This window comes from Chrysemys picta, chromosome 4 (assembly GCF_011386835.1).
Source record: "Chrysemys picta bellii isolate R12L10 chromosome 4, ASM1138683v2, whole genome shotgun sequence".
Classification (NCBI taxonomy): Eukaryota; Metazoa; Chordata; order Testudines; family Emydidae; genus Chrysemys; species Chrysemys picta.
Genome location: NC_088794.1, coordinates 61713165 through 61740915, shown reverse-complemented (window position 1 = coordinate 61740915; position 27751 = coordinate 61713165). Strand labels below are relative to the sequence as shown.

At 43.3% G+C, this 27751-nt stretch overlaps 1 protein-coding gene across 16 annotated transcripts in view; it reads left to right on the top strand.

Moving 5' to 3' along the window:
• The window catches only part of KDM5B (lysine demethylase 5B), a 179329-nt gene that overhangs the window by 83904 nt on the left and 67674 nt on the right, over positions 1–27751 (top strand). For all 16 annotated transcript variants that reach the window (XM_065595091.1, XM_065595087.1, XM_065595092.1 and 13 more), the window contains 5 exons: positions 4201–4382; positions 19099–19261; positions 21300–21419; positions 25756–25950; positions 26357–26538. In XM_065595091.1, coding sequence (XP_065451163.1) covers positions 4201–4382; positions 19099–19261; positions 21300–21419; positions 25756–25950; positions 26357–26538 — 842 coding nt within the window. The remainder of the gene's footprint in view (positions 1–4200; positions 4383–19098; positions 19262–21299; positions 21420–25755; positions 25951–26356; positions 26539–27751) is intronic.

Genomic DNA, 27751 nt, shown 5'->3' with positions numbered 1-27751 from the left:
GTCTCAAGCTCCCTCTTCTCTTGAAGGTATGAAAGAGCAGAGCATCCAACCAAGCCTCGGTTCCTTTCACTGCTTTAAGTTGTGAGGTAGAGCTGGTTGGCCATGTCCCATCTTGGCCACTCACATATTAGTTTATCTGTAAATAGATTAGTTTGTGGTAGTTAGGTTATATCATCGTTTACTTGTTAGGTTTTTAGTTTAATCATGTTGTTTTGTTTTGTTTTTCCCAGTGTCTGCTCAAAATTCCTTAGGGTTTTAAACTTTGTTTGTCATTTGCTATGAGCCTTAATGAAACTTCCTCTAATAGTCTTTATTGTGTGGGTGAAGGAAATGTTAGGGAAAATGTAAGGATTGGGATTGGAAGTCCCTTACCAGCCTTGATCCAAAGAATCATAGAAGATTAGGATTGGCAGAGACATCAGGAGGTCATCTAGTCCAACCCCCTGCTCAAAGCAGGACCAACCCCAACTAAATCATCCCAGCCAGGGCTTTGTCAAGCCAGGCCTTAAAAACCTCTAAGGAGGGAGATTCCACCACCTCCCTAGATAACCCATTCCAGTGCTTCACCACTCTCCTAGTGAAATAGTTTTTCCTAATATCCAACCTTAGACCTTCCCCACTGCCGCTTGAGACCATTTCTCCTTGTTCTGTCATCTGCCACCACTGAGAACAGCCTAGCTCCATCCTCTTTGGAACTCCCCTTCAGGTATCATGGAATATCAGGTTTGGAAGGACCTCAGGAGGTCATCTAGTCCAACCCCCTGCTCAAAGCAGGACCAATCCCCAGATAGATTTCTTTCCCCCCCAGATCCCTAAATGGCCCCCTCAAGGATTGAACTCACAACCCTGGGTTTAGCAGGCCAATGCTCAAACCACTGAGCTATCTCTCCCCCTTGTTGGAGGTAGTTGAAGGCTGCTATCAAATCCCCCCTCACTAATGGCCATTATCTTTGAAAATTTGTGGCAATCAGGGGAAGTCCCGGACGATTCGAAAAAAGGCAAATACAGTGCCCATATTTAAAAAAGGAGGAGGACAATCCGGGGAACTACAGACCCATCAGCCTCACCTCAGACCCCGGAAAAATCATGGAGCAGGTCCTCAAGAAATCCATTTTGAATCACTTGGAGAAGAAGGTGATCAGGAACAGTCAACATGGATTCACCAAGGGCAAGTCATGCCTGACCAACCTGATTGCCTTCTATGATGAGATAACTGGCTCTGTGGATATGGGGAAAGCGGTGGATGTGATATATCTTGACTTTAGCAAAGCTTTTGATACAGTCTCCCACAGTATTCTTGCCAGCAAGTTAAAAAAGTATGGATTGGATGAATGGACTATAAGGTGGATAGAAAGCTGGCTATTGTCGCACTCATCAGCTAGTGATCAACGGCTCGATGACTGGTTGGCAGGTGGTATCAAGTGGAGTGCCCCGGGGGTTGGTCCTGGGGCCAGTTTTGTTTAACATCTTTATTAATGATCCGGATGATGGGACTAATTGCACCCTCAGCAAGTTCGCAGATGACACTAAGCTGGGGGGAGAGGTAGATACGATGGAGGGTAGGGAAAGGGTCCAGAGTGACCTAGACAAATTGGAGGATTGGGCCAAAAGAAATCTGATGAGGTTCAACAAGGACAAGTGCAGAGTTCTGCACTTAGAAAGGAAGAATTCCATGCATGGCTACAGGCTGGGGGCCGACTGGCTAAGCAGCAGTTCTGCAGAAAAGGACCTGGTGATTACAGAGGACGAGAAGCTGAATATGAGTCAACAGTGTGCCCTTGTTACCAAGAAGGCTAATTGCATATTGGGCTGTATTAGTAGGAGCATTGCCAGCAGATTGAGAGAAGTGATTATTCCCCTCTATTTGGCACTGCTGAGGCCACACCTGGAGTATTGTGTCCAGTTTTGGTCCCCCACTATAGAAGGGATGTAGATAAGTTGGAGAGAGTCCAGTGGAGGGCATTGAAAATCATTAGGAGACTGGGGTTATTTAGTCTGCAGAAGAGAAGAGTGTGTGAGGGGATTTGATAGCAGCGTTCAATTACCTGAAGGGGAGTTCCAAAGAGGATGGACCTAGGCTGTTCTCAGTGGTGGTAGATGACAGAACAAGAAGCAATGATCTCAAGTTGCAGTGGGGAAGGTCTAAGGTTGGATATTAGGAAAAACTATTTCACTAGGAGACAAGTATCGGGGATAGCCGTGTTAGTCTGTATCTACAAAAACAACAAGGAGTCCGGTGGTACCTTAAAGACTAACAGATTTATTTGTGCATAAGCTTTCGTGGGTAAAAAATCAGAAGAAGTGGTTTTTTATCCACGAAAGCTTATGCCCAAATAAATCAGTTAGTCTTTAAGGTGCCACCGGACTCTTTGTTGTTTTCACTAGGAGAGTGGTGAAGCCCTGGAATGGGTTATCTAGGGAGGTGGTGGAATCTCCATCCTTAAAGGTTTTTAAGGCCCCACTTTACAAAGCCTTGGCTGGGATGATTTAGTTGGTGTTGGTCCTGGTTTGAGCAGGGGATTGGACTAGATGGTCTCCTGAGGTCTCTTCCAACTGTAATATTCTATGATTCTATGATGCATCAGATGAGGTATTTCCAGTAGCAGTAGGGAAGTGTCATTACCATTATACAAGGCACTGGTGAGACCTCATCTGGAATACTGTGTACAGTTCTGGTGTCCCATGTTTAAGAAAGATAAATTCAAAATGGAACAGGTACAGAGAAGGGTTCCTAGGATGATCAGAGGAATGGAGAAACTACTTAGGGGCTTGGCTTGTTTAGCCTAACAAAACAAAGGATGAGGGGAATTATGATTGTTCTCTATAAATACATATGAGGGATAAACACCAGGGAGGGAGGGAGGGAGAGGAGTTATTTAAGTTAAGGGCCAATGTTGGCAGAAGGACAAATGGATATAAACTGACCATTATTAAGTTTAGGTTTGAAATTGGACAAAGGTTTCTAACCATCAGAGGAGTGAAGTTCTGGAATAACCTTCCAAGGGGAGAAGTGGGGGCAAAAAAACCACCGACTTGTTTCAAGACTGACCTTGATAAATTTAGTATGATTGAAATTGCCTACAATGGCACATGGCCAAGACATGACTGCTATTAGCAAATATCTCCAACGGTTGCAGATGGAAACTGGAGGAAGAGGGCTCTGAGTTACTACAGAGAATTATTTCCCAGCTGTCTGTGTAGTGGGTCTTGCCTATATGCGCATATATATATAACTGATTGCCATATTTGAGGTTGGGAAGGAATTTTCCACTAGATCAGTTTGGCAGAGACCTTGGGGTTTTTTTGCTTTCCTCTGCAATGTGGGGCATGGGTCAGTTGCTGGTTTGCACTAGAATGAATGGTGGATTCTCTGTAACTTGAAGTCTTTAAATCAAGATTTGAGGACTTCAGTAGATGAGTCAGAGGTTATGAGCTTATTACAGGAGTGGGTGATTCAGGTTCTGTGGCCACAATGTGCAGGTCAGACTAGATGATCATGATGATCCCTTCTGTTCTTGAAGTCTGAATGTGTGAACACAGTGCAATCTTTCTCCAATGGAAATGACAATTCCTATTCTTGATTACTGATTATCTTTGAAAACTTCAGGTCTTTCAGTTAATTCCCCCTTATGCAGTAGCCTACTCCTTTTGGGATCTCACTGTTGTATTGACAGGATTTTCAAACCATTGGTTTTTTGTTTCTTGTTGCATTTGTCCCTGAAAACAGCATTTTTTATCGCTATTACATTTCTCACATGTGAGTAGCAAGCACTTATGGCAGGGTATATTAGTCTACGATTTCCCACAAAGTCTAGATTATTCTCGGACTGTACTCTAAATTCCTTCCTAAGGTGCTGTCTGATTTTCGTTTAAATCAATTGATACATTTACCAATATCCTTTGAGTCTAATACTTGGATTGGGTAGTGGTGAAGGAACCACGGGTAGTTGGTTGCTCCACACCCTTTATATCCTCAAGCTGGGGAGGGCTTGATGCTATGCAGGGAGCCTGTGCAATCAATGGACATTGCTGGTCAAAGCCTTCCAAACTCCAGTGCATATGCATCAGACTTGGAACACATATAGATAACACATCTCGAAGAACTTCAGTTACTGAACAGGTAAGTTACTTCAATTTTAGTTATTTACTTGATGTGGCTTAGACCAATGACTTTTTTTTTTTTTTCTCTTCCACTTTTAGGAATATCTTGATAGTGGCTGGAATTTGAACAACATGCCTGTGATGGAGCAATCTGTACTTGCTCACATCACTGCAGATATATGTGGAATGAAATTGCCCTGGCTTTATGTAGGAATGTGCTTTTCTTCATTTTGCTGGCATATTGAGGACCACTGGAGCTATTCCATTAACTATCTGCACTGGTGAGTTTTGGGGAGGAGGGGGAAATAACCCCAAACCCCCACCGATTTGTAGGGACTAAGTCCAGGTTGTAAGTGCATAGATTTTTAAGGCTGAAGGAACTCTTATGGTAATCGAATCTCACCTCCCGCATAATACGTACCATAGAATTTCACCCAGGGAAATCCTGCATCACACTCAATAAATTGTGGTTGAGCTAGAGCCTGGCTTTTAAAGACATCCACTCTTGATGTAAAGACATCCCTTGCTAAGTTGTTCCAAAGGTTGCTTATCCTCAATGTTAAAACTTGTACCTAATTTCCAGTTTAAATATGTCTAGCTGTAATTTACAGCTATTAGATTTTTGTATTATTTTGTCTGATAGATTGAGTTTTGTGCTATCAGAAATCTTCTCTCCACATAAGTAGTTGTTGATTATGATCAAGTCAGCTCTTTAATCAACACAATGTTGAAGGGAGCCATTCTTCTTAGCCACAAAATAGATGAATGTCCTAAGTCTCTCGCTGTGGGGCACATTTTCCACATCTCGACTGCTCCTTCTAGCTCTTACTTGAACCCTTTCCAGTTTTTCAATGTCCTTTTTTAAAAATGTGGTCATTACTGGAAATATAATTCCAGTCATGGTCTCACCAGTGCTGCATGCAGAGATAATACCACAGTCCTACTCCAGTATTCCTCTGTTGGTACATCCAAGAATCGTATCAGCCCCTCTTAGCCACAGCTTTGCAAAAAGAGCTCATTTTAATTTACAATTATATATACAATTAATGTACAATTAACTTCTCTTTTCAAAGAGTCACTGCTTTCCGGAATAGTTCCCCATCCTGACATTAGTGTTTGCTGTCCGAACCCATATTAGAAAATGTAGTTCCAACTGCCTCGCTTCCTTCTGCTTTGCCATGGAGAACATTAGAAACCACTCTGTAGACATTTTTCTAGCCTTTATTTTAAATAGTTGATGTGTTTAGCTGTGTGTAATCCACTTTAGAGTAATTTGGGGGAGGAGATAATCCCCTTGCTACATGTCATGACCCAGCCTCCACTTCCAGCACCAGAAACCTGTCCTTCCTCAGACTCGTTCACAGTTCATTGGAGGTGAGGCTTCAGGGTATGAGGAAATGACCCCTAATGATCAAGGGATACCTATAGGAGGTGTTATCACTGAAGCTACTTTGTCGGATAAAAATATAGACTCCTTGATGGCTTGTCCTCTGGACAAATTTCTGTAGTTTCAGAGGCTGCTCAATAGGATGGCCCACACCTTGCAGCTAGAAATGGAGATTAAGGCCAAAGACAGGATCACGCCCGGCCTCCCCCCCCCCCCCCCCCCCCCCAGTAAAGGACTCCTTAACCCAGCCAGAGACATCTGAATAATGCCATCTACTTCACCTGCAGTATCGAAGAGGGTGGAGATCTCTTGTATTAATTTTGATGGAATATAGGGCTCAGAGAAAGTGTGACCTGAAACACAGTTTCACTGTGACCTGAAACTGCCCAATATTAAATATATGCAGTGTTGTTGTAACTATGTTGGTCTCAGGATGTTAGAGAGACACAGTCATATCTTTTATGGGACCAACTTCTGTTGGTGAGAGAGAGCTTTCGAGTTTACACCGAGATCTTCTTGGTTTTAACTCAGCCTACTTAGTTTCCATGGCAAACACCATTAAACATTCTCTTAACCTTTTATTAAAAATACAGAAAAAGAAGGGGAAAAGTTAAAGTATTTGAAATATAAAGTATTAAATAAGGCCTTTATTTTAACCATAATCCAATTCCCTTTTTCTTTAGATGTAGAGTGATTTTTTTTTTTTATAGGGATTTGACAGTTTCTTAGCTGGTATCAACAATGGTAATAACTGTCCTTTTTGGGAAACAGTGAAAAAGCTTAGCAACAGCAACAGTTCTAGCCCATCTTAAATCCAATCCCTTTTCCTAGAAGACAAAACAAAACAAATGCATGTAAAAGGAGAAAGAAGAGAACAGTAAAGTTAGAAAATGCAGCTTTTATCTCTGGTGTTGACTTTCACTTGCATCCTCACTGCTGGAAAAACACAGGCATAGCACACAGTTTTATCAGCCACTCCAACAGGTGGCAAACTTGTATCAGCAGTGGGCAGTTTAGGGTATCACTTTTAGCTGCCTCTTTGGTCACAGGCTCCCAGCGGTGTTGCAAAATATACAGTTTTGGATGGCTAAGCCAGACTCTTATTAGAAGGAAAAAAGAGGGATAGGAAGAGAACATAAATGATGTGGGGAGAGGACAAAGTCTCACATTCCAGGCGGTGGTCAGGATTTAGCCAAAGCCAGTGAAGGTGGCAATGTCACCTGAGTCCCTTGCTCTGGCCTGGTCAGTCGGGACCAGAATAACGCATACCCAATGGTGTAACAGTGGATCCTAGGGTCTCAGGATATGGTGGAGGTGACAGCTATCAAGGTAAAGTTCGCTCCTTCTGGGTGTTTACACAATGTTTACCATAGTAGCAGCATAACTCAGAAAACATGGTGGACCAGATGTGACATTTGTTTCACTCTCTAGGGCTTCAGATCAAGTGGGACAAGTTCTGTTTTATCCCCTTGTCAGAGAATGTCCTTTAGTCCAGAAAGCTTGCCACTGTGAAATGATGTGGTCAGAAATGAAGGGGCTATCTGTGCAACGGATAGAGGATTTGCACCTGATTTCTCCTTTATCTGTGCAGTTTTGAACTACTTACTATACATAGAGTTCTGGACTGTCTACAGCATCCATAAAGGTTCACCTACATGCTCTATTAGTTTATTACCCCCAAGCACCCTCCTTATGGTTACTTAAAGGCCTGACCACTCTCTTTCCTTCCATGACATAACTTGTCATAGAATCATAGAATATCAGGGTTGGAAGGGACCTCAGGAAGTCATCTAGTCCAACCCCCTGCTCAAAGCAGGACCAATTCCCAACTAAATCATACAATGTTCCTCTCTAGGAATTGAGTTTTGCTACTAACAAAACTCATGGAGTTCTGTCCTCCCTGTTTTGAGCCCCAGCAGGGTTAGTCCTTGGATCACCAGTCTAACAAAATGGCCATTCTGATAGCTGTCACATCTGCCAGGAGGGTCAGTGAGTTGCAGTCACTGATGGCTATAACTCCATATGCCTCACTGCACAAAGACAAGATGGTCCTCTTGTCAGGAACTCAGCTGGCTCCAAGTGCAGTTACCTGGTACCCAATGAGAGCGCCTGAGCTCAATATCTTTCGCTAAGTGACTGTGCTGATTGGACACGAGCCAGCAGATCATCATTCAAGCCTTGTAGCAACAGCAGCACAGTGGCTGTTCAATGCATTCTGTGCGTGCAGCTGCACTGGACCTGCTTCCTGTACTGATTCGTGCTCCAACCTGCAACTGTTCCTGCTCCAGGCCCAGTCTCTACCTTCCTCCAAACCTCCTGGCTCTGACCACTGGCTTCTCTCCTGACCATGGCTGCTGCCTGTGGCCACTGACTCCATGACTCCAGTTCCCTCTTCCTGTTCTGCTACAACCTCTAGACCTGACTCCCATTCTGACCATTAGTTTGCACCACCTACACCTCAGTGTGTGACAGTTTGAGCAGCCTGCTAAAATACAAGATGGGACATCACCTCACAGTATGGAGGTACCCAGCAGGAGCCCAACTCGCCCTCTCTAATGTTGTCGTAGTCCTATATGATCTATGTAACCAGGTCACCATGCTACATTACAGAATGCAGTCCTTCAGTCCCAGGTGCAAGCCCAGACTCCTAATACTTGCATCCTCATCCCATAAGCCCCAGATGCCCCTAGCTGATAAGACCATGCCAAATTTTGGGGGTTCTTTAATCAGTGCCATCTTCTGTTTGAGTTATGGCCACAGATGTACGCCAGGGATCAGTTCTGAGTGGGATTAGTAATTAGTCTGCTCATCAGAGAGGCCCTGAAGTGGGTGTCCTGGCTCTTGGAGGGGTCCAGTCCTCTTTTTTTTGAACACTTGAACTTTTTATAGGCAATGGCCGGCATCTTTGATGTCTCTAATTGAGAACATTCTGCAGAAGCTGCTCCCCATGCCCTAAAGCAGGGACCCCGGTCCATTGCTAAGTATTTAGCTGAATTTCAGTGTCTGGCCACAGACACCCCACTTTAGGCAGGGGCTCAGTGACTATCAAAGATGAACTAGCACTGGGAAACTTCCATTTAATTTGGGAGACCCAAGAGCTCCATGTCCACCATATGCACACTGTTCTTGATCAGCTTTGCCCAAAATCAACTTGATGCAAAACCTGAGAAACACAAATTTGACAAGAATACTAGGGTGTTTCTGGGCCTTGTCATCTCCTAGTGGCACTTGTCAGGGACCCTTGGAAGATGGCTGCTATCGCCAAGTGGAAGGTGCCCTCAAATATATATGGGGTACAGTGGTTCTTTAGGTTTGCAAACTTTTACCATTAATTCATCAAAGGCTTCTCTAACCTAGTTGCTTCTATAACGTTGCTCCTCAAAAAGGGGTTCATATGGTCCACTGACACACAGGTGGATTTTGACCACTTGGAAAAAAAACATTCCTTCCTGCCCTCATTTTGACCCATCTAGACCCCACAAAGACCTTCATAGTCTGGACCAATGCCTCAGACATCATGATAGGCGCAGTCCTCTTGCAGTTCACAGGTCCTCACCAGATGCCCCATCCCTGCACTACCTTCTCTCGGGAAACTGACTCCTGCAGAGAGAAATTATGATGTACAGGATGAGGAGCTGCCTTCAGAGAATGGCATTACCTCCTTGAGGGGGCCTGCACTCCTGCCAGGTTGGGACAGATCACAAGAATTTGGAATATCTGCAGACAGCACAATTACTCAACCAATATCAAATTCACTGGGCCTTTTTCCTCTCTTAATTGACCTTACAGTTGTGTAATGTCCAGGGACTAAGAACGAGAAGGCACCTTGTCCTGCAAGGACAAGTAACATGAAGTGGAACAGAAATCTCTCAGGACCATCCTTAAACCCTCCACTTAGTCTATGGATGACCACTATGCATTCTCTGCTCCAAGGTGATCTGTTTGTGGTCCCAATCTGCAGGTCTCTAGGAATCACCAGCACCTCCCCAGATTCAAGGTTTTGCCTGCAACAAGACCACATCTATTGTGGGTATCACCTCTGCATTCCTGAGGGCAGCTCCTGGCTTCAGGTACTAAGACTATGTCATGATTTACCCATGATGAGTCCTTTATGTCAGTGTAAAACCTGGAACATGATTGCTAGGTACTGCTGGTGGTCAATCCTACAAACAGATGTTCAGTCATGTGACCTTTGCACCTGCACGAAGAAACCACAAGCAAGTCCATTGGACCTCCTTCAACCCCACCCCACATATCCATGTTCATGGTCCAATTTTTCTGTGGATTTTATTGTGAAATTACCGTGCTCTCAAGGTCACTGTTATCCTGACTGTGGTGGTGGTTCTAACCAAGATGGCCCATTTGATTCCCTGCTTCACAATTTCATCTGCCTGTGAAAACCACACCAGTCTTCCTGGAGCATGTCTTCTGGTATCAGCATGCTGACATGCATAATTTTTGGATTGAGGTCCTCAATACACCAGGACCTTAAAGAACACTTACTGGCTGCTAAAGGATCTTATAAGGATGGGGGAGGGATAGCTCAGTGGTTTGAGCATTGGCCTGCTAAATCCAGCTTTGTGAGTTCAATCCTTGAGGGGGCCATTTAGGGATCTGGGGCAAAAATCTGTCTGGGGATTGGTCCTGCTTTGAGCAGGGGGTTGGGCTAGATGACCTCCTGAGGTCCCTTCCATTCCTGATATTCTATGATTCTATGATAAGCTAACCAAAAGAGATGAGCTGCCCCAGCCTTGCTGTAGGGAATAAGCTTTGGCTCTTGACCCAGAACTTGTGAACTGACCACCATTACCTGGGTTCATTTTGGATCATTGAACAAATAAACTTCAGCTCCCAGAATCTCTCAAGATTCATCGCATCTTTTGTGTTTCCCTCAAGATGTTCATCGACAGTCTCTTCCCTGACCGGGTAGACCCAACCCCAGTAATAATCCAGGAAGAGGAAGAATGCGAACTGATTCCAGATTGGTTAGTTAAAGCTCCAGTATCTGATAGACTGGAAGGAGTGTACAGGCCAGAGGAGTGATCTTGTGAGCCAGAAGATAATGTTCACACTCCTGACCTCCTTCAGAAATTTCACCAATGATACCCTGACAAGCCAGGGCTGAGAACCCCGTGAGGGAGGGGTACTGGCAGGAGCTCAACTGGCTGCAGGCACAGCCACCTGGCAACCCAATGAGCTCGGCTGGGAGCAATAAGTTCTCATAGAGTGACTGTGCTCCCTGATTGGACGTCCAGCAGATTACACTGGTCTACAATTTTTGAGAAGTCGTCTGCTTCAGAGATAAAATGTGCTATTTATTATGTATTTTGATGTGCTGAATTCAAATATGACAATTAAAACAACTGATTGGCTACTGTTTCTAAGATATTTAAGTTTTTACATTTTATGTCTATGTATATTGTGTAGATAGTAGAGTTTGAATCATAAATTGTAAACCTAGGTCTTTTCATGTGTTTATGGTTGCTTTACATGATAATAGTTCACCTGTCCTGTTTATGTAATACTTTAAAAATCAGCAAAAGGGTTATATAAATAAAATTTATTATGAAACAAAAGGCAAAAAACTATTATGTACATAGTTTAGTCCTATTCAGTGTCTACTCGGCGCTTCTTGGCTTGTCTCTTGTATTCATTAAATGGAGCATCTCTTGTCACTGTCCAGCAATAGTCTGCAAGCACTGATGGGCTCCATTTGCCCTGATAGCGTTTCTCCATTGTTGCAATGTCCTGGTGAAATCGCTCGCCGTGCTCGTCGCTCACTGCTCCGCAGTTCGGTGGAAAAAAATCTAGATGAGAGTGCAAAAAATGTATCTTCAGTGACATGTTGCAACCAAGGCTTTTGTATGCCTTGAGGAGGTTTTCCACCAACAACTTGTAGTTGTCTGCCTTGTTGTTTCCGAGAAAATTTATTGCCACTAACTGGAAGGCTTTCCATGCCGTCTTTTCCTTGCCACGCAGTGCATGGTCAAATGCATCATCTCCAAGAAGTTCACGAATCTGAGGACCAACAAAGACACCTTCCTTTATCTTAGCTTCACTTAACCTTGGAAATTTTCCACGGAGGTACTTGAAAGCTGCTTGTGTTTTGTCAATGGCCTTGACAAAGTTATTCTTCAGACCCAGCTTGATGTGTAAGGGTGGTAACAAAATCTTCCTTGATTCAACAAGTGGTGGATGCTGAACACTTTTTCTCCCAGGCTCCAATGACTGTCGGAGTGGCCAATCTTTCTTGATGTAGTGGGAATCTCTTGCACGACTATCCCATTTGCAGAGAAAACAGCAGTACTTTGTGTATCCAGTCTGCAGACCAAGCAAGAGAGCAACAACCCTCAAATCGCCACAAAGCTGCTACTGATGTTGGTCATAGTTTATGCACCTCAAAAGTTGTTTCATGTTGTCATAGGTTTCCTTTATATGGACTGCATGACCAACTGGAATTGATGGCAAAACATTGCCATTATGCAGTAAAACAGCTTTAAGACTCGTCTTCGATGAATCAATGAACAGTCTCCACTCATCTGGATCGTGAACGATGTTGAGGGCTGCCATCACAAGATCCTTTTGACGGTCATGGAACATGGAAACCCTAACATCACCTGCCAGGAAATTCCACTGCTGTAGTCTGGAGCCCAACAGCTCTGCCTTACTCTTGGGTAGTTCCAAATCCCTGACAAGGTCATTCAGTTCACCTTGTGTTATGAGGTGTGGTTCCGATGAGGAGGATGGGAGAAAATGTGGGTCCTGTGACATTGATGGTTCAGGACCAGAAGTTTCATCCTCTTCCTCGTCTGACTCAAGTGAGAATGATTCTGGTGCATCCGGAACCGGCAGTCCTTCTCCGTGGGGTACTGGGCGTATAGCTGATGGAATGTTTGGATAATGCACAGTCCACTTTTTCTTCTTTGACACACCTTTCCCAACTGGAGGCACCATGCAGAAATAACAATTGCTGGTATGATCTGTTGGCTCTCTCCAAATCATTGGCACTGCAAAAGGCATAGATTTCCTTTTCCTGTGCAACCACTGGCGAAGATTTGTTGCGCAAGTGTTGCAGTATATGTGTGGGGCCCACCTCTTGTCCTGATCTCCAATTTTGCAGCCAAAATAAAGGTGATAGGCCTTCTTAACCATAGTAGTTACACTGCACTTTTGTGATGCAAAAGTCACTTCATCACAAACATAGCAGAAGTTATCTGCACTGTTCACACAAGTACGAGGCATCTCTGCTCACTTTGGCTAAACAGAAATGTGTCCCTTTGCAAAATCAAACACTGACAAATAAGAGAGCACGACACTGTATAATTTCTAGAGCTGATGGGCCATTTGTTCAGCAGAGTGATGTAAGCTTCGTTATGATTGCATCATCCATGACTTCGAGGAATAACATGATGCAATTCATATCATGTATGACGCAATATCAGCTTCAGATTGCATCATTCATTGTTTTGCCTAAAAAGCAAGTACTGCCCAAACAGAGTCATAGATTTATTCATAGATCCAGTCAAAGATGTATTTTAGTCATTTCTGGTTTAAATTGAGATCCCTTCCCTTTATAACTCACTTATCCTCCGCCATTCCCAAGTCAAGGGTTGTATATACTGACCCAATAGCATATCTTGAAAACTAGCGCCAATCAACAATTTTAAGCATCATTTTCATTCAGTGACCCAGAATTAGTAAAGTTTGACTACCTTTATTTCAGAAGCATTTTGGCTGTAGAGCAGTGTTATCATTTAAGCCATGTAGCAACAGCAGCACAGAGGATGTTCGATGCATTCCATGCCCGCAGCTGATCCAGACCATTTTCCTGTACCGATCCGTTCTCCAAACCCATGCCTGTTTCTGGTCGAGCCCCAGACTCTTCTCCTAACCCCTGGCTCTGACCAACTTGCTCGTCTCCTGACCACAACTTTGGGTCTGCTTTAACCAATGGCTTGTCTCCCAACCACGACTCCAGTTCCACCTTCTGGCTCTGCTCAGACCAGTATGGCTGACTCCTGTTCTCACCACTAGGTCGCACCACCTACACCCCAGTGTGACACACCTCCATCCCACTCCAAGTCTGTTTCCATAGTGGTCATAAACTTCCACAGGTTTTCACATAAGCCAATTTATATCCCTTAAAGTGTGGTATGGTTAAAGAGACTGTAGAAATGGCACTTTCTTAAACAGCATATCTGCTCTCTCTGAGTGTTCAGAATCTTATTTGTTTTGATTAGTGACATTTTATCTTTTATTCTTCCTAGCACTTTGGCTATGGGAAAGGGAATTGAATTCCATTCTTCCTCATACATTAACAGGATTAACCAAGTTCCTATTGCAAAAATCTTTGTTACCATTTTTTTAACATCCTTTAAAATGTGGACAACTAGAGCTGTACGCAATATTCCAGTATTGGTCAGACCTGTGCAATACAGAGATATACCTACTCAAACAACAAGGAGTCCACTTTTTACCGTTGAAAGCTTATGCCCAAATAAATCGGTTAGTTGTTAAGATGCCACCGGACTCCTCGTTTTTGTGGATACAGCCTATCACAGCTACCCCCTGATACTTGATACCTACTCAGTACTCCCCTGTTTATACAGTCAGGGAGAGCATTAGCCCTTTTTGCTACACAATCCCACTGGAAACTCATCTCAAGTTACTTGTCCACTATGTGACTCCCTAAATACTTTCCAGCACAGTCCCCCAGACTGCAGGCATGGCTTGTTTTCCTTGTTCTTAAGAAGAACATAAGAATGGCCATATGGGATCAGACCAAAGATCCATCTAGCCCAGTATTCTTTCTTCTGACAGAGTGCCAGAGGGAGTGAATAGAACAGGTCACTTTATTGAGTGACACCCCTCCTCCCCCCCCCCCCCCCCCCGTTGCCCTTTCTCAGCTTCTAGCAGTCAGGTTTATGGACACCCTGAGCATTAGGTTGCATCTTGGCTAATAGCCATTGATGCACCTGTGCTCTGTGAATTTACCTAATTCTTTTTTGAACCCTGTTATAGTTTTGGCCTTCACAACATCCATTGGCAACAAGTTCCACAGATAGACTGTACAATGTGAGAAGAAGTACTTTTTTTTGTTTATTTTGTTTATTTACTGCATATTGTATTTCTGCAATATCATCCTTGTTTTTGCCAGATTCCGTGATTAGGTCCTGCCTCATACCAGGCCTCTGATACAAGGGCTTATGTTTCAGGCTCTCTTCCTACTACACCTAATAATTTCATTGGGTTAGCCCTGGTTCATGTGTTATTTAAAGGGTAAATGACACTTCCTTATTCATTTTCTCCACACCATTCATGATTTTATTAGGCTTTTATTGTATCCCCTCAGTAGTCGCTTGTCCAAGCTGAACAGTCCCAATCTTTTACATCTCTCCTTATATGGAAGCTGTTCCATCCCCCTAATCATTTTTGTTGCCCTTCTCTGTATTTTTCCCAATTCTAATGTATCTTTTATGATGGGGCAACCAGAATTGCTTGCGGTATTCAAGGTGTGGGTGTACCATAGATTTATATAATGGCATTATGATATTTTCTATCTTACTATCTATCCCTTTCCTAATGGTTCCTAAAATTCTGTTAGCCTATTTGAGTGCTGCTGCACAGTGAGCAGATGTTTTCAGAGAACTGTGTATGATGGCTCCAAGATCTTTCTTGAGTGGTAACAGCTAATTTAGACCCCATCATTTTATATGTATAGTTGGGATTATGTTTTCTAATGTGCATTTCTTTGCATTTATCAACATTGAATTTAATCTGCCATTTTGTTGCCCAGACACCCAGTTTTGTGAGATCCCTTTGTAACTCTTCACAGTCTGCTTTGTAACTAACTATAGTGAGTAATTTTGTATCAGACATACAATTTTGCATTTGGCTGTATTAAAACACATTTTGTTTGAAAGGACCTAGCTTACCACGTGATCCAGGTTGCTATGTATAACTGCCCTGACCATCTCCTCATTTACCATTCCACCTGTATGTGTTCTCTGCAGATTTTATTGGCAGTGGTTTTATATTTACTTCCAGATCATTTATGAAAATGTTGACTGTCATTGGGCCTACAGCCTCTCTAGAAACATCCCCATTTGATGCCACAACTTTTTGAGATCTCAGTTACTGATATTGTACAGTGTTAATTTTTTAATCAGCATGTCATGTGGAACTAAGTCTTACACAAGTTTGACATCTGTGCAGATATCTTTATTGACCAAACTTGTAATCTTAAACAAACCTGATTTAATTCTTTCATTAACTACACTTGTTTTCCATAAAACCATGTTAACTGACATTAATTATGTTCCTATCCTTTAGTACTTCATCAACTGAATCTCTTATTAGCAACTTACCAATTTTTTGAATTTTGAATATTAGCATGAGCACTCATCCAATTTCCTGGAATTTCCCCTATTGTCCAAGATTTATTAAAAATTAACATCAGTGGCTGGAGAACTCATCAGCCATCTCTTTTAGGACTTTTGGGAGCAAGTCATTTGGGCCTGCTGACTTTAAGAATATTTATCTCTAGTAGATGGCATCTAACATCCTTCTTCATTACTAATGGATTGGAAAGTAATTCATCATTCTCATCTGATACGAATATTCCATCCTGCTTCTTTCCAAATGCAGAACATGAATATTTGTTGAACACTTGTATCTGTTACATAAGAACAGTCATACTGAGTCAGACCAAAGGTCCATCTAGCCCCAGTATCCTGTCTTCGGACTGGCCAATGCCAGGTGTAGAACAGGTAGTCATCAAGTGATCTATTCCCTGTTGCTCATTCCCAGCTTCTGGCAAACAGAGGCTAAAGACACCATCCCTGCCCATCTTGGCTAATAGCCATTGATGGACCTATCCTCCATTAATTTATCCAGTTTTTGAACTGTGTTATCGTCTTGGCTGTAACAACATCCTCTGGCAAAGAGTTCCACAGGTTGACTGTTCTGCATCTTTAACAACAATTTTATCATGACTATCTAGTGTTGGTCCTATATTCTTGCTAGAATTTCTTTTGTTCCTGATATGTTTTTAAAAAAATTTCTTCCAGCATTGGATTTTTCCTTGATGGTTTTTACCTTTCTTTATCCATTTTCTGTACTTCACAACTTCTAATTTTATATGCATTGCTATTTGTTTCCCCCTTTTCCATTTGTTATACAGTAACTCCTCGCTTAACATTGTAGTTATGTTCCTGAAAAATGCTACTTTAAGGGGAACAATGTTAAGTGAATCCAATTTCCCCATAAGAATTAATGTAAATGGGGGGTAGGTTCCAGGGAAATTTTTTTTGCCAGACAAAAGACCCCTCTCTCTCTCTCTCTCTCTCTCTCTCTCTCTCTCTCTCTTTCTTTTAAACAAACAGTTTAATACTATACACAGCAATGATAATTGTGAAGCTTGGTAGAGGTGGTGGAGTCAGAGGGTGAAAGAGAGTGGGATATTTCCCGTGGAATGCCTTACTGCTAAATGATGAACTAGCACTTAGCTGAACCCTCAAGGGTTAACACATTGTTAATGTAGCCTCACACTCTACAAGGCAGCAGGAATGGAGGGAGGAGACTCAGCATGGCAGAGAGAGAGACACATACCATGTGTGGGGGAGAGAGAGAGATGTGCCTTGCCCCTTTAAGTATCCTGACCCCACTTTAAGTACACTGTCTTTAAAAAGCAACAGAGGGTCCTGTCTTTAAAGTAGATCAGCAAGTTGAGACAGCAGCTGCTGCCAGCAAGCTCCCTCCGTCCTGAGCCCTGTCATGTCCCCCCCATTGCTCTGTGGAGATGGGTTATAGGAGCAGGGGGAAGGAGACACCCTGACATTAGCACCCCTCTTTTCCCCCTCTACCCCTCTGCACAGCAAGCAGGAGGCTCCCGGGAGCAGCTCCAAGGAAGAGGGCAAGAGCAGCACATGGCAGTGAGGGGAGGGACAGCTGAACTGCCCGGCAGTTGATAGCCTGCTGGGCAACTGCTGCACAGGGAACTTAGGGGAGCTGATAGGGGGCTGCCGGCCCACCCTGGTTCCAAGCCCCCACCAGCTAGCTCCAACGGGCTGCTCTTCCTGCAAGCAGTGAACAAAGCAGGTGGCTGCCAAACAACGTTATAAGGGAGCATTGCGCAACTTCAAATGAGCATGTTCTCTAATTGATCAGCAACTTAACAACGAAACAACATTTAACCGGGGCAATGTTAAATGAGGAGTTACAGCATATTGCTTCTATGGTGATTATGGCTTAGCCAGAGGTTGTCAGGCCCCAGGTGGAATTTGTTGCATTGCAGTGAAAGAACACGAACATGAGCAGACTTGCTCTTGAGGCAATAAAAGTGGAATTCCACAATACACTTTTATAGGCAATTTCAGTTAAGTCTGAAGAAAGAACCTATATTATTAAATGTTAAGAGTTAGGGCAGTGGATAGAGCAGGGGTGGGCAAACTTTTTGACCCAAGGGCCACATCTGAGTATAGAAATTATATGGTGGGCCATGAATGCTCACAAAATTGGGGTTGGGGTGCGGGGGAGGGGGGCGGTGAGGGCTCTGGAGTAGGGCCAGAAATGAGGAGTTCAGAGTGCAGGAGGGGGCTCTGGGCTGGGGCAAGGGGGATGAAGTACTGGCATGTGTGTGAGGACTCTGGCTGGGGGTGCAGGCTCTGGGGTAGGGCTGAGGATGAGGGGTTTGGGGTGCAGGAGGGTTGAGACCAATGGATTCAGAGCGTGGGAGGGGGATCAGGGCTGGGGCAGAGGGTTGGGTGGGGGAGGGGTGTCTCAGGGGTGCAGGCTCCGGGCAGCACTTACCTCAAGCAGCTCCCGGAAGCAGCGGCATGTCGTCCCCCCCCCCCACCCACCCCTTCCAGCTCCTACGCGGAGGTGCGGCCAGGTGGCTCTGCTGCATGCTGCCCTATCTGCAGGCACCACTCTGCAGCTCCCATTGGCCGCAGTTCCCAGCCAATGGGAGCTGTGGGGGGCGGTGCTTGGGGTGGGGACAGCATACGGAGCGGAGCCCCCTGGCTGCCCCTATGCGTAGGAGCCAGAGGGGGGACATGCCGCTGCTTCCAGGAGCTGCATGGAGCAGCCCCTGAACCTGCTACCTGGCTGGAGCGCCAGAGCGGGGCAAGCCGCAGACCCCTCTCTCCAGCGGGAGGTCGAGGGTCGGATTAAAATGGTTGGCGGGTTGGATGCGGCCCATGGGCTGTAGTTTGCCCACCTCTGGGATAGAGTCTTAGGAGTTGTCTATGTGATGGGGTAATGCACTTTATGGGGGTGTGATTTCTAAAGTGCACTAATGTGCTATGTATCAATTGGTCTGTGTAGACTAAAGGTTGCCTAGTATACTTGAACAGTATTGTTTCAAACAGTGCTACCTTAAAGTGCACCAGTAAGATCTATATGGATAAAGTAATGCACAGCATGTTAATGAACTGTAGAAATCACACCCCTGTACAGCACATTACTCCACTATGTAGAGAACCCTTAGTGCACTCCTGAATAGTGCTTATTTAGCATCTTTTCCATACAATGTGTTGTGAAGCAAGAGCCTGTAAATGTGAACATACAACCTTGTTTATATTTAGCACCCCCTTTTTTTAAACTTGCAGGGGGGAACCGAAAACGTGGTATGGAGCCCCGGGGTATGCAGCTGAGCAGCTGGAAGATGTAATGAAGAAGCTGGCTCCCGAGTTATTTGTGTCTCAACCTGATCTTTTGCATCAGCTTGTCACCATTATGAACCCAAATACGCTGATGGCCCACGGAGTGCCCGTATGTCATTGGAGTTCTGTGCTCATTATCTTTTATCTCCTCTTCTTTTATGTTGGTTTCTTCTGTAAGGTTGACAATTTAAATAAATTGTTAACACAACTTTGCAGTAGCTTATGCATGTATTGCACGCTATAGAAATAATGTATTGGACGAATTACATTTGTTTGAGCTGGTATAATGGACTGGTTTGAAAGGATGGGCCATCTGTCATTACTTTTTCGACTCACTTAAGATTATTTCACATGCTCTTCTCCAGAGAGATCTGTCTCAATGGATTTCCATTCCTGGGTCCATGTTCCACATAAGGTGGTTTGAGTTTTTGAGGCACTTGTGGAGGCTTGTCAGGTGCCCTTTAGTTGGACACTAGAACTCTTGGCTGCCCCCTGTTTGTTCCAAGCTTATTTCATTTCTGATGGTGTTTGGAACACAACTTCCCAGCAGAGGGAGGGGAACCATGACTTCTTTGTAGATCTTCCCTGCTGTGCTGAATAGTTTGGCAGTGCCTCATCTACATCCTTCCTCTCTCATATTTCCTGTCATTCTGGGTCATTATTTACCTATTAAAGAAAATGCATCACTCACCATCCTTCCTCTCAGACTTTGAAAGGATGTACTTCCCATGTACTTAACTGGCTTTTGAAAGGAGCTGACTTTGGAACCCAGTGGAAACATAGAGGGAGTGAGACAGTTTAAGGTACCTAAAGTGTGATTTCAGAGACAGACGTTTTAAGTTGTGGGAATTCTTGCTTGGTCTCATGGTGTTTCAGAAAACAAGAAATTACAGGTAACTTCCAACCTCCTCCCCTCCACCACCTGCACATTTTAAAACATCTCCATCTCAGTATATACTTCAGCAGCTCACTAATCTTAAACTTAATTCCTCTTTATGAAGAGCCGAGTGACTTTCATATATCACTTGTGAAATGAGACATACGGCTCTCATTTTAAATACTTCCCTGACCAATACATGCATCTCAGAATTGCAATGATAGCTGAAGTCAAATTCAGAGACCACAAAAATGTGTGGAATATGCAGGTTTATCTTGTCCTGATTTAAGATCATCAATGAGGTCACATTAATTGATAGCTGCAGATTTACTGTTTAAAGGCTATATTGTGATTTAGCCATGTTTAGGGCTGCATCAGCTGGAGGGGCTTGTTAAGGGAAGTAAGGCCTCCCCTCATTCTCCTGTGTGGCCATATCAAACCCACTTACATCTGAGTCCAGGGTTGGGGAGAGCAGCAGGGACTTGAGCTGGTGTAATGTACTGGTTTGAAAGGATGGGCAATCCTTTTTATCTAGTTGGTTGGATGGGGTTGGGAATTAGGCAGACCCCATGGCTGTTCTCCCGTCCCCTTGTGTTTAGCCAGCTCTGGTGGGTGGCCTGTGGGGTGAGAGTTTGCTGTAATGAGTCAGTGCAGCATACTCCCCTCCCTGATGTGCAAATTCAGTCTCGCGTCCTTTCCATTGCTCTTCCTGTAGCAGCACATCTTCACACTGCCCCTTACTCAGAGCTGAAAGGAAACTCGATCTTGTCCTAAATGACCCTTGAGTTTGCCACCTTTTAAAGAAAAATGTATATTCAAAACCAAACAAAAAAATCCATCAGCCACCAAGCACTAGACTATTTGTTTATTTTTTTAAGGCCAAATTTGCTGTTTCTTGTTTGAAAAAAATATGAGCTCTTACATTTTAGAAAAATATCTGCCACCTTTACAGTACATATACTGGCTGAGTGGTAGTTCCATCTGCCAGTAAGGCTGAGTAACACTCTGTGCTGGGAGTTGTCACCATTTGTTTTGTCAGCATTTTTCAACCTAATTGTTGGCACTAGGAGTTTACCTGCAGTGTGTAGTCCCTGTGCTTTCTGAATAAAAATTGTAACTCTTTGGCTAAGGTTTTTGAAGTGCTTTAAGCTAAATAAATGGGCATTGGGGATCCACATGCCCTTGGTGGCTTTGAAAATCTAACCTGTACCTCTGTGTAATTCTCACCCATTGTTAGAAATCAACTTGGTTTGCCTCTTGTTTTTATTAGGTTTACCGAACCAACCAGTGTGCTGGAGAATTTGTGATTACATTTCCAAGAGCCTATCACAGTGGCTTTAACCAGGGTTTCAATTTTGCTGAAGCTGTGAACTTCTGCACAGTTGATTGGGTATGTTTTAAGGACATGGTATGAATTTTCAGTAAAAGTATATGCTTACTAAGTAGTGTGGTGGTAATTTTATTGTGCATGCACAGTCTCACTTGAATCAGCTGAGTGGAAGGCATAAAGAAGAATTTTCCTAGTGCACAATGACCAAAGAAAACGCAGCGTGGATAGTGGTGCTTTGCTATTTTTCACTTTGTGCAATACTTCTAATGAAAACACTTTAGCTTTACATAGCTTAGTGATTTCAGAATACTAAATCAGCTTTAAAATGAGTTCAGTGTACTGACTGAACACTTTCCCCTCACCCAACTCCCCTAAAAGAATCAAACATCAATTATTAATGTGGGTTGTGATTCTTAGTTACACTAAGGCCATTTCTGCCATGGAAACAGCCCCTTGAGAAATACCCGTTAGGCAAGGGGCCTGCCCAAACACTACAGAATTGCAGAAGACTCTACGCAGATGTTGCTCTCAGCCTGCAACTAACAGGGCATGTTGGTCATGGAGGCGTGGCCAGAGTGCACTGAACTATGGGTATTCTCTGCTTCCCAGTGCCCATAACAGTTCTGGGGAAACAGAGCATGAGTCAGAGCAGCCTCATGGCTGCTTTAACTTATACTAGGGACTGGACAGAGCCCTGTATGTCATGAGAATACAGGGAGCACAAAGGTTGCTTAAAGCTACCTTTTGTGCACCCCCACCCCCATTCTTGACCTAATAACAGGAAAATTATTATTCCGAATCAAGCATAGGGACTCTTCCAACTTTGCTTCAAACACCTTTTAAAAGATTTTTGTGGCATATCTTGGAACAAGAACAGACAAAAATTGTGGGCCAGCATCTCCAAGTTTGTCTTATCCATTTTTTTACAGTAAATTATATTTACTTAGATTGTAAACTGCTTGAAGTTGGGACTGTCTTTGTTTGTACAGCACCTAGCAAAATAGGGTCCTGTTCCATCCCTATGATCAGACAAATAATATTTATTCAATGTGACTGTCTTCAGGTTACATCAGTGTGGAATGGAACTCTTTTGGACTATTACCCCACTTCAAGGATTTTTGAAGTACCATTAAGCAGTACTGTTAAATCCAAATTTTAACTCTTTAACAGTATTTAATCATAGAATATCAGGGTTGGAAGGGACCTCAGGAGGTCATCTAGTCCACCCCCTGCTCAAAGCAGGACCAATCCCCAGACAGATTTTTGCCCCAGATCCCTATATGGCCCTCTCAAGGATTGAATTCACAACCCTGGGTTTAGCAGGCCAATGCTCAAACCGCTGAGCTATCCCTCCCCCCTTTCTATGATAATACTTTCTGTTGTTAGGTAAAGATTGGAACTGTCCTCTGTTATTTAAATAAGAGCAAAATCAGAATAGGTTATGAAACATGGTTTGCTTTGGCATTTTCAAATTTTTATCTTGACCACGTATTACAGCTCTAACCATCTGTAGAGATTCACTTGTTCCATCTCACCAGGAAATTCTGTGCACTAGCATGAGATTTTCACATTGCTTTCACTTGGAAAAAAGTAGCCAGGAAAACTAAAACTGCATTTCTTGCATGCACACGTCAGCTGTTAAGTATTGTAAGATTTATGCAATTGCATCTCAGAGAATCAGGCAGAACTGTTCCAAGAGGCCATTGCCTGGAGTGTACATCAGTGTTAATTTACTGGAAGTCTTAGTGGTCTAATCCTAAATGATAAAACAGAAGATCCCTGTTCAGAGCAGCAGCAGATAATAGGCTACTATACAAACCAAAGATTATGGCTGTTAAAGCTATTTTCTGTCCTCCTTATTGCTTTTAATCAAAATACACTGAGCAGGGAAATGCAGCCACCTTATAATATCTATAACATGATAACAAATAACATCTCCAGAGATTAAAATATTGTTTGGTCTCATAACTGTCCTTTCAAGTACAATTGTTTCTGATGAGTCTCAGTTTGGATTTTCCCAACACAAATTTTGTCATTCTATGAAACAATTTTCAGTCATTTACATGTGGGCCATTTGGAAATGCTGCTGCTCTGATTTCAAAATGCTGTTTATAAATAGTACAAGGGAGGCTGGAATAATGGCCTAAAGTGTCTATATCCAGAGCTCCAACTCCTGGAGTCATATGAATACATCAGAATGTAAATGTTTAAAAAACAAACAAACCTGTAGCCCTGATGGTTGCAAAGATAAACTAGAAAATGTGATATGAGTGTAACCACTACAGTGATGTCAGCCTGAATCTGCAGACAGACTAAAAAAACAGTGGAACAGGTGAACTGTTCCATTCCTGTTCATAGCATGTTAACTCCAAGACTCATTGCTTTGGGGATTGTTCTAGTGTGCTTAGGGCCCTGGATTTTCTTAATCTGGCCCTGAGTGCAACAAGTTTCCAAGTCATGGAATCATAGAAGATTAGGGTTGGAAGAGACTTCAGGAGGTCATCTAGTTCAACCCCCTGCTCAAAGCAAGACCAACCCCAATTTATTCATCCCAGCCAGGCCTTTGTCAAGATGGGCCTTAAAAACCTCTAAGGAGGGAGATTCCTCCACCTCCCTAGGTAACCCATTCCAGTGCTTCACCACCCTCCTAGTGAAATAGTTTTTCCTAATATCCAACCTAGACCTCCCACACTGCAACTTGAGACCATTGCTCCTTGTTCTGTCATCTGCCACCACTGAGAACAGCCAAGCTCCATCCTCTTTGGAACCCCCCCTTGCAGGTAGTTGAAGGCTGCTATCAAATCCCCCCCTCACTCTTCTGTTCTGCAGACTAAATAAGCCCATTTCCCTCAGCCTCTCCTCATAAGTCATTTTCGTTGCCCTCTGCTGGACTCTCCCCAATTTCAGGGGGTAGCCGTGTTAGTCTGTATCTACAAAAACAACAAGGAGTCTGGTGGCACCTTAAAGACTAACAGATTTATTAGTGAGGTAAAAACCTCACTTCTTCAGATGCATAGAGTGAAAGTTACAGATGCAGGCATTATATACTGACACATGGAGAGCAGGGAGTTACTTCGCAAGTGGAGAACCAGTGTTGACAGGGCCAATTCAATCAGGGTGGACATAGTCCACTCCCAATAATAGATGAGGAGGTGTCAATTCCAGGAGAGGAAAAGCTGCTTCAGTGATGAGCCAGCCACTCCCAGTCCCTAGTCAAGCCCAGATTAATGGTGTTAAATTTGCAAATGAATTTTAGTTCTGCTGTTTCTCTTTGAAGTCTGTTTCTGAAGTTTTTTTGTTCAATGATAGTGACTTTTAAATCTGTAATAGAATGACCAGGGAGATTGAAGTGTTCACTTACTGGCTTTTGTATGTTTCCATTCCTGATGTCCGATTTGTGTCCATTTTGCGGAGGGACTGTCTGGTTTGGCCAATGTACATGACAGAGGGGCATTGCTGGCACATGATGGCATATATAACATTAGTAGATGTGCAGGTGAATGAGCCCTTGATGATGTGGTTGGGTCCTCTGATGGTGTTGCCAGAGTAGATACGAGGACAGAGTAGGCAATGAGGTTTGCTACAGGGATTGGTTCCTGGGTTGGTGTTTCTGTGGTGTGGTGTGTAGTTGCTGGTGAGTATTTGCTTCAGGTTGGGGGGTTGTCTGTAAGCGAGGACTGGCCTGCCTCCCAAAGTCTGTGAGAGTGAGGGATCGTTTTCCAGGCTAGGTTGTAGATCGTGGATAATGCGCTGGAGAGGTTTTAGCTGGGGGCTGTATGTGACGGCCAGTGGTGTTCTGTTATTGTCCTTGTTGGGCCTGTCCTGTAGTAGGTGATTTCTGTGTACCCGTCTTGTGCTGTCAATCTGTTTCCTCACTTCCCCAGGTGAGTATTGTAGTATATACAAACTAACACGGCTACCCCCTGATACTTGATACCATGCAAGGCACTAAATCTGTTAGTCTTTAAGGTGCCACCAGACTCCTTGTTGTTTCTCTCCAATTTGTCCACATCCTGCTGTAGTGGGGGGCCCAAAACTGGATGCAATACTCCAGATGTGGCCTCACCGGTGCCAAATAGAGGGGAATAATCGCTTCCCTTGATCTGCTGGCAATGCTCCTACTAAGTCCAAACACAGTAGTCAGTATCCTGAGTTATAGGAACTTGCTCATGGTCTTGTTTACTCTTTAACATGTGGTGTACTTTTGATTAAAATTAATATATATTGTTCCTAGAATGCGCTCCTATTGGCTTTCATTTGAGTGGATAGATAGTAATTAGTTAATAGCACAGACAGTCTGTGCCTTCACGCTATTATGCCTCTAAAGGTTTCATAAATAACATTTAAAAAAAAAATCTTTCTGACACTCCTCCCTCTCCACCCTGCCCCGATACAGCTGCCATTGGGTCGCCAGTGTGTGGAACATTATCGCCTGTTAAACCGCTACTGTGTTTTTTCTCATGATGAGATGATATGTAAAATGGCTTCCAAAGCAGACGTCCTTGATGTTGTGGTAGCTTCTACTGTTCAGAAAGACATGGCTATTATGATTGAAGATGAAAAGGCTTTACGAGAAGCTGTGCTTAAACTGGTAAGCTTTAGGAAATAAAATTATGCTTACTGAAGTAACTTTAAAGTCATGATGTGAAGTTCACCCATGGTGTCCTGCATTAATGTTACCCTAACCCTTTGATTTCAATGGGACTAGTTGAGGAAAGAACTACTTGACATTAGTGGGGTATTAGAATCAGGCCCTTAATCGTTTTTTTTTTAAATGCCTTTTTAAAATAATAGGTTTTATAGTTTCTTCAGTAACTTAGTTGAAGTAGTTGAGTCTTCATTAACCAAAATGTGATTATTTTAATATATCCAATATCTTAATCCTAAACTTTCGTGATAAATCATGTCTTTGATCAACTTAACTTTTGATCTTCTAGTCTGAACTAGTCTGCTCTGTTTGTTATACTGTGAAGTCACTTTAGTGTATTCTGTTGTAGGGAGTGACTGATTCCGAGAGGATGGCTTTTGAAATGTTGCCAGATGATGAGCGCCAGTGCATAAAGTGTAAAACCACTTGCTTCATGTCTGCTGTCTATTGCTCATGTAAACCTGGTTTACTGGTATGCCTGTATCACGTAGAAGATCTCTGCTCCTGTCCCACCTTTAAATATACATTGGGGTATGTTTTGGCTAGAAAAAAGGTTTGTTCATTGGGGTCTATGAGGACTAGGATATGCTTTTCTTAAATTTAGTTTTTTGAGGATTCTAGTGGAGGTGGGAGGCACATCACTTGTCTACTTTGCTAGTGATGCCATTTATATTTCTCGCAGAACCATGTTCAAACTTATTTCCACAGTGCCCCAAACAAGGAACATCCTTTCTGAGATGGTGTATAATGCCATTAACTTTTCTTTTTCAAATCCCACAAGATATATTTCTGCCATAACACCTACAAGAGAGACAAGGTGGGCGAGGTGATATCTTTTATTGGACCAGCTTCTGTTGGTGTGAGAGACAAGCTTTCAAGCTGCACAGAGCAATTCTTCTGGTCTGGGAGAGATACTCAGAGCATCATAGCAAAATGCAAGGTGGAACAGATTGTTTAGTGTAAGTAGTTAGCACATATTGTAAGGGACCATTCAAGGTAGAGTGGTCTGTTAACATCTCTGCAGTCATAGGACAAAAAGGGGTGGTGGGTTACAGATTGTTGCAATAAGCCATAAATCCAGTGTCTGTTCAGTCCCTGATTTTTAGTGTCTACCAGAGTTATGAATTTAAGCTCCCAGGCTCATCTTTTGAAAGTGTTGTGCAGGTTTCCTTTAAGGATGAGGACTGATAGGTCAGATATAGAGTGATTGCTTTGTGAAAAGTATTCACCCACAGGTAGTAAGGTATTTTTGTCTTTCATTATTTTCCTGTACAAGTTCATTTTAGAGTGCAGTGTTCACCCACATATGTGCTAACTACTTATGCTAAATAATCTGTTCCACTTTGCATTTAGCTGTGACACTCGGAATACCTTTCCCAGACCTGAAGAAGAGCTCTGTGTGGCTGGAAAGCTTGTTTCTCTCACCAACAGATGATGGGCCAATAAAAGATATTACCTCCTCCACCTCGTGTCTCTAATATCATGGGACCCACACAGCTACAACTACACTCCATGTAACATCTACAAGAAATTAGTGTGCTCATTCTTTTTATTTATACCAAAAGAAGACTTGTAACTACTATAGCAAGATGAAACATAAGAATGGCCACACTGGGTCAGACTAAAGGTCCATCTAGCCTGGTATCCTCTCTTCTGATAGGGGTGCAGCCTGGAGCCCTAGCTCAAGGGGGCTCCTGCAAAAATAAATCACAGGCAGTGATCTCCTGTGCTCAGGCTGCCTGCC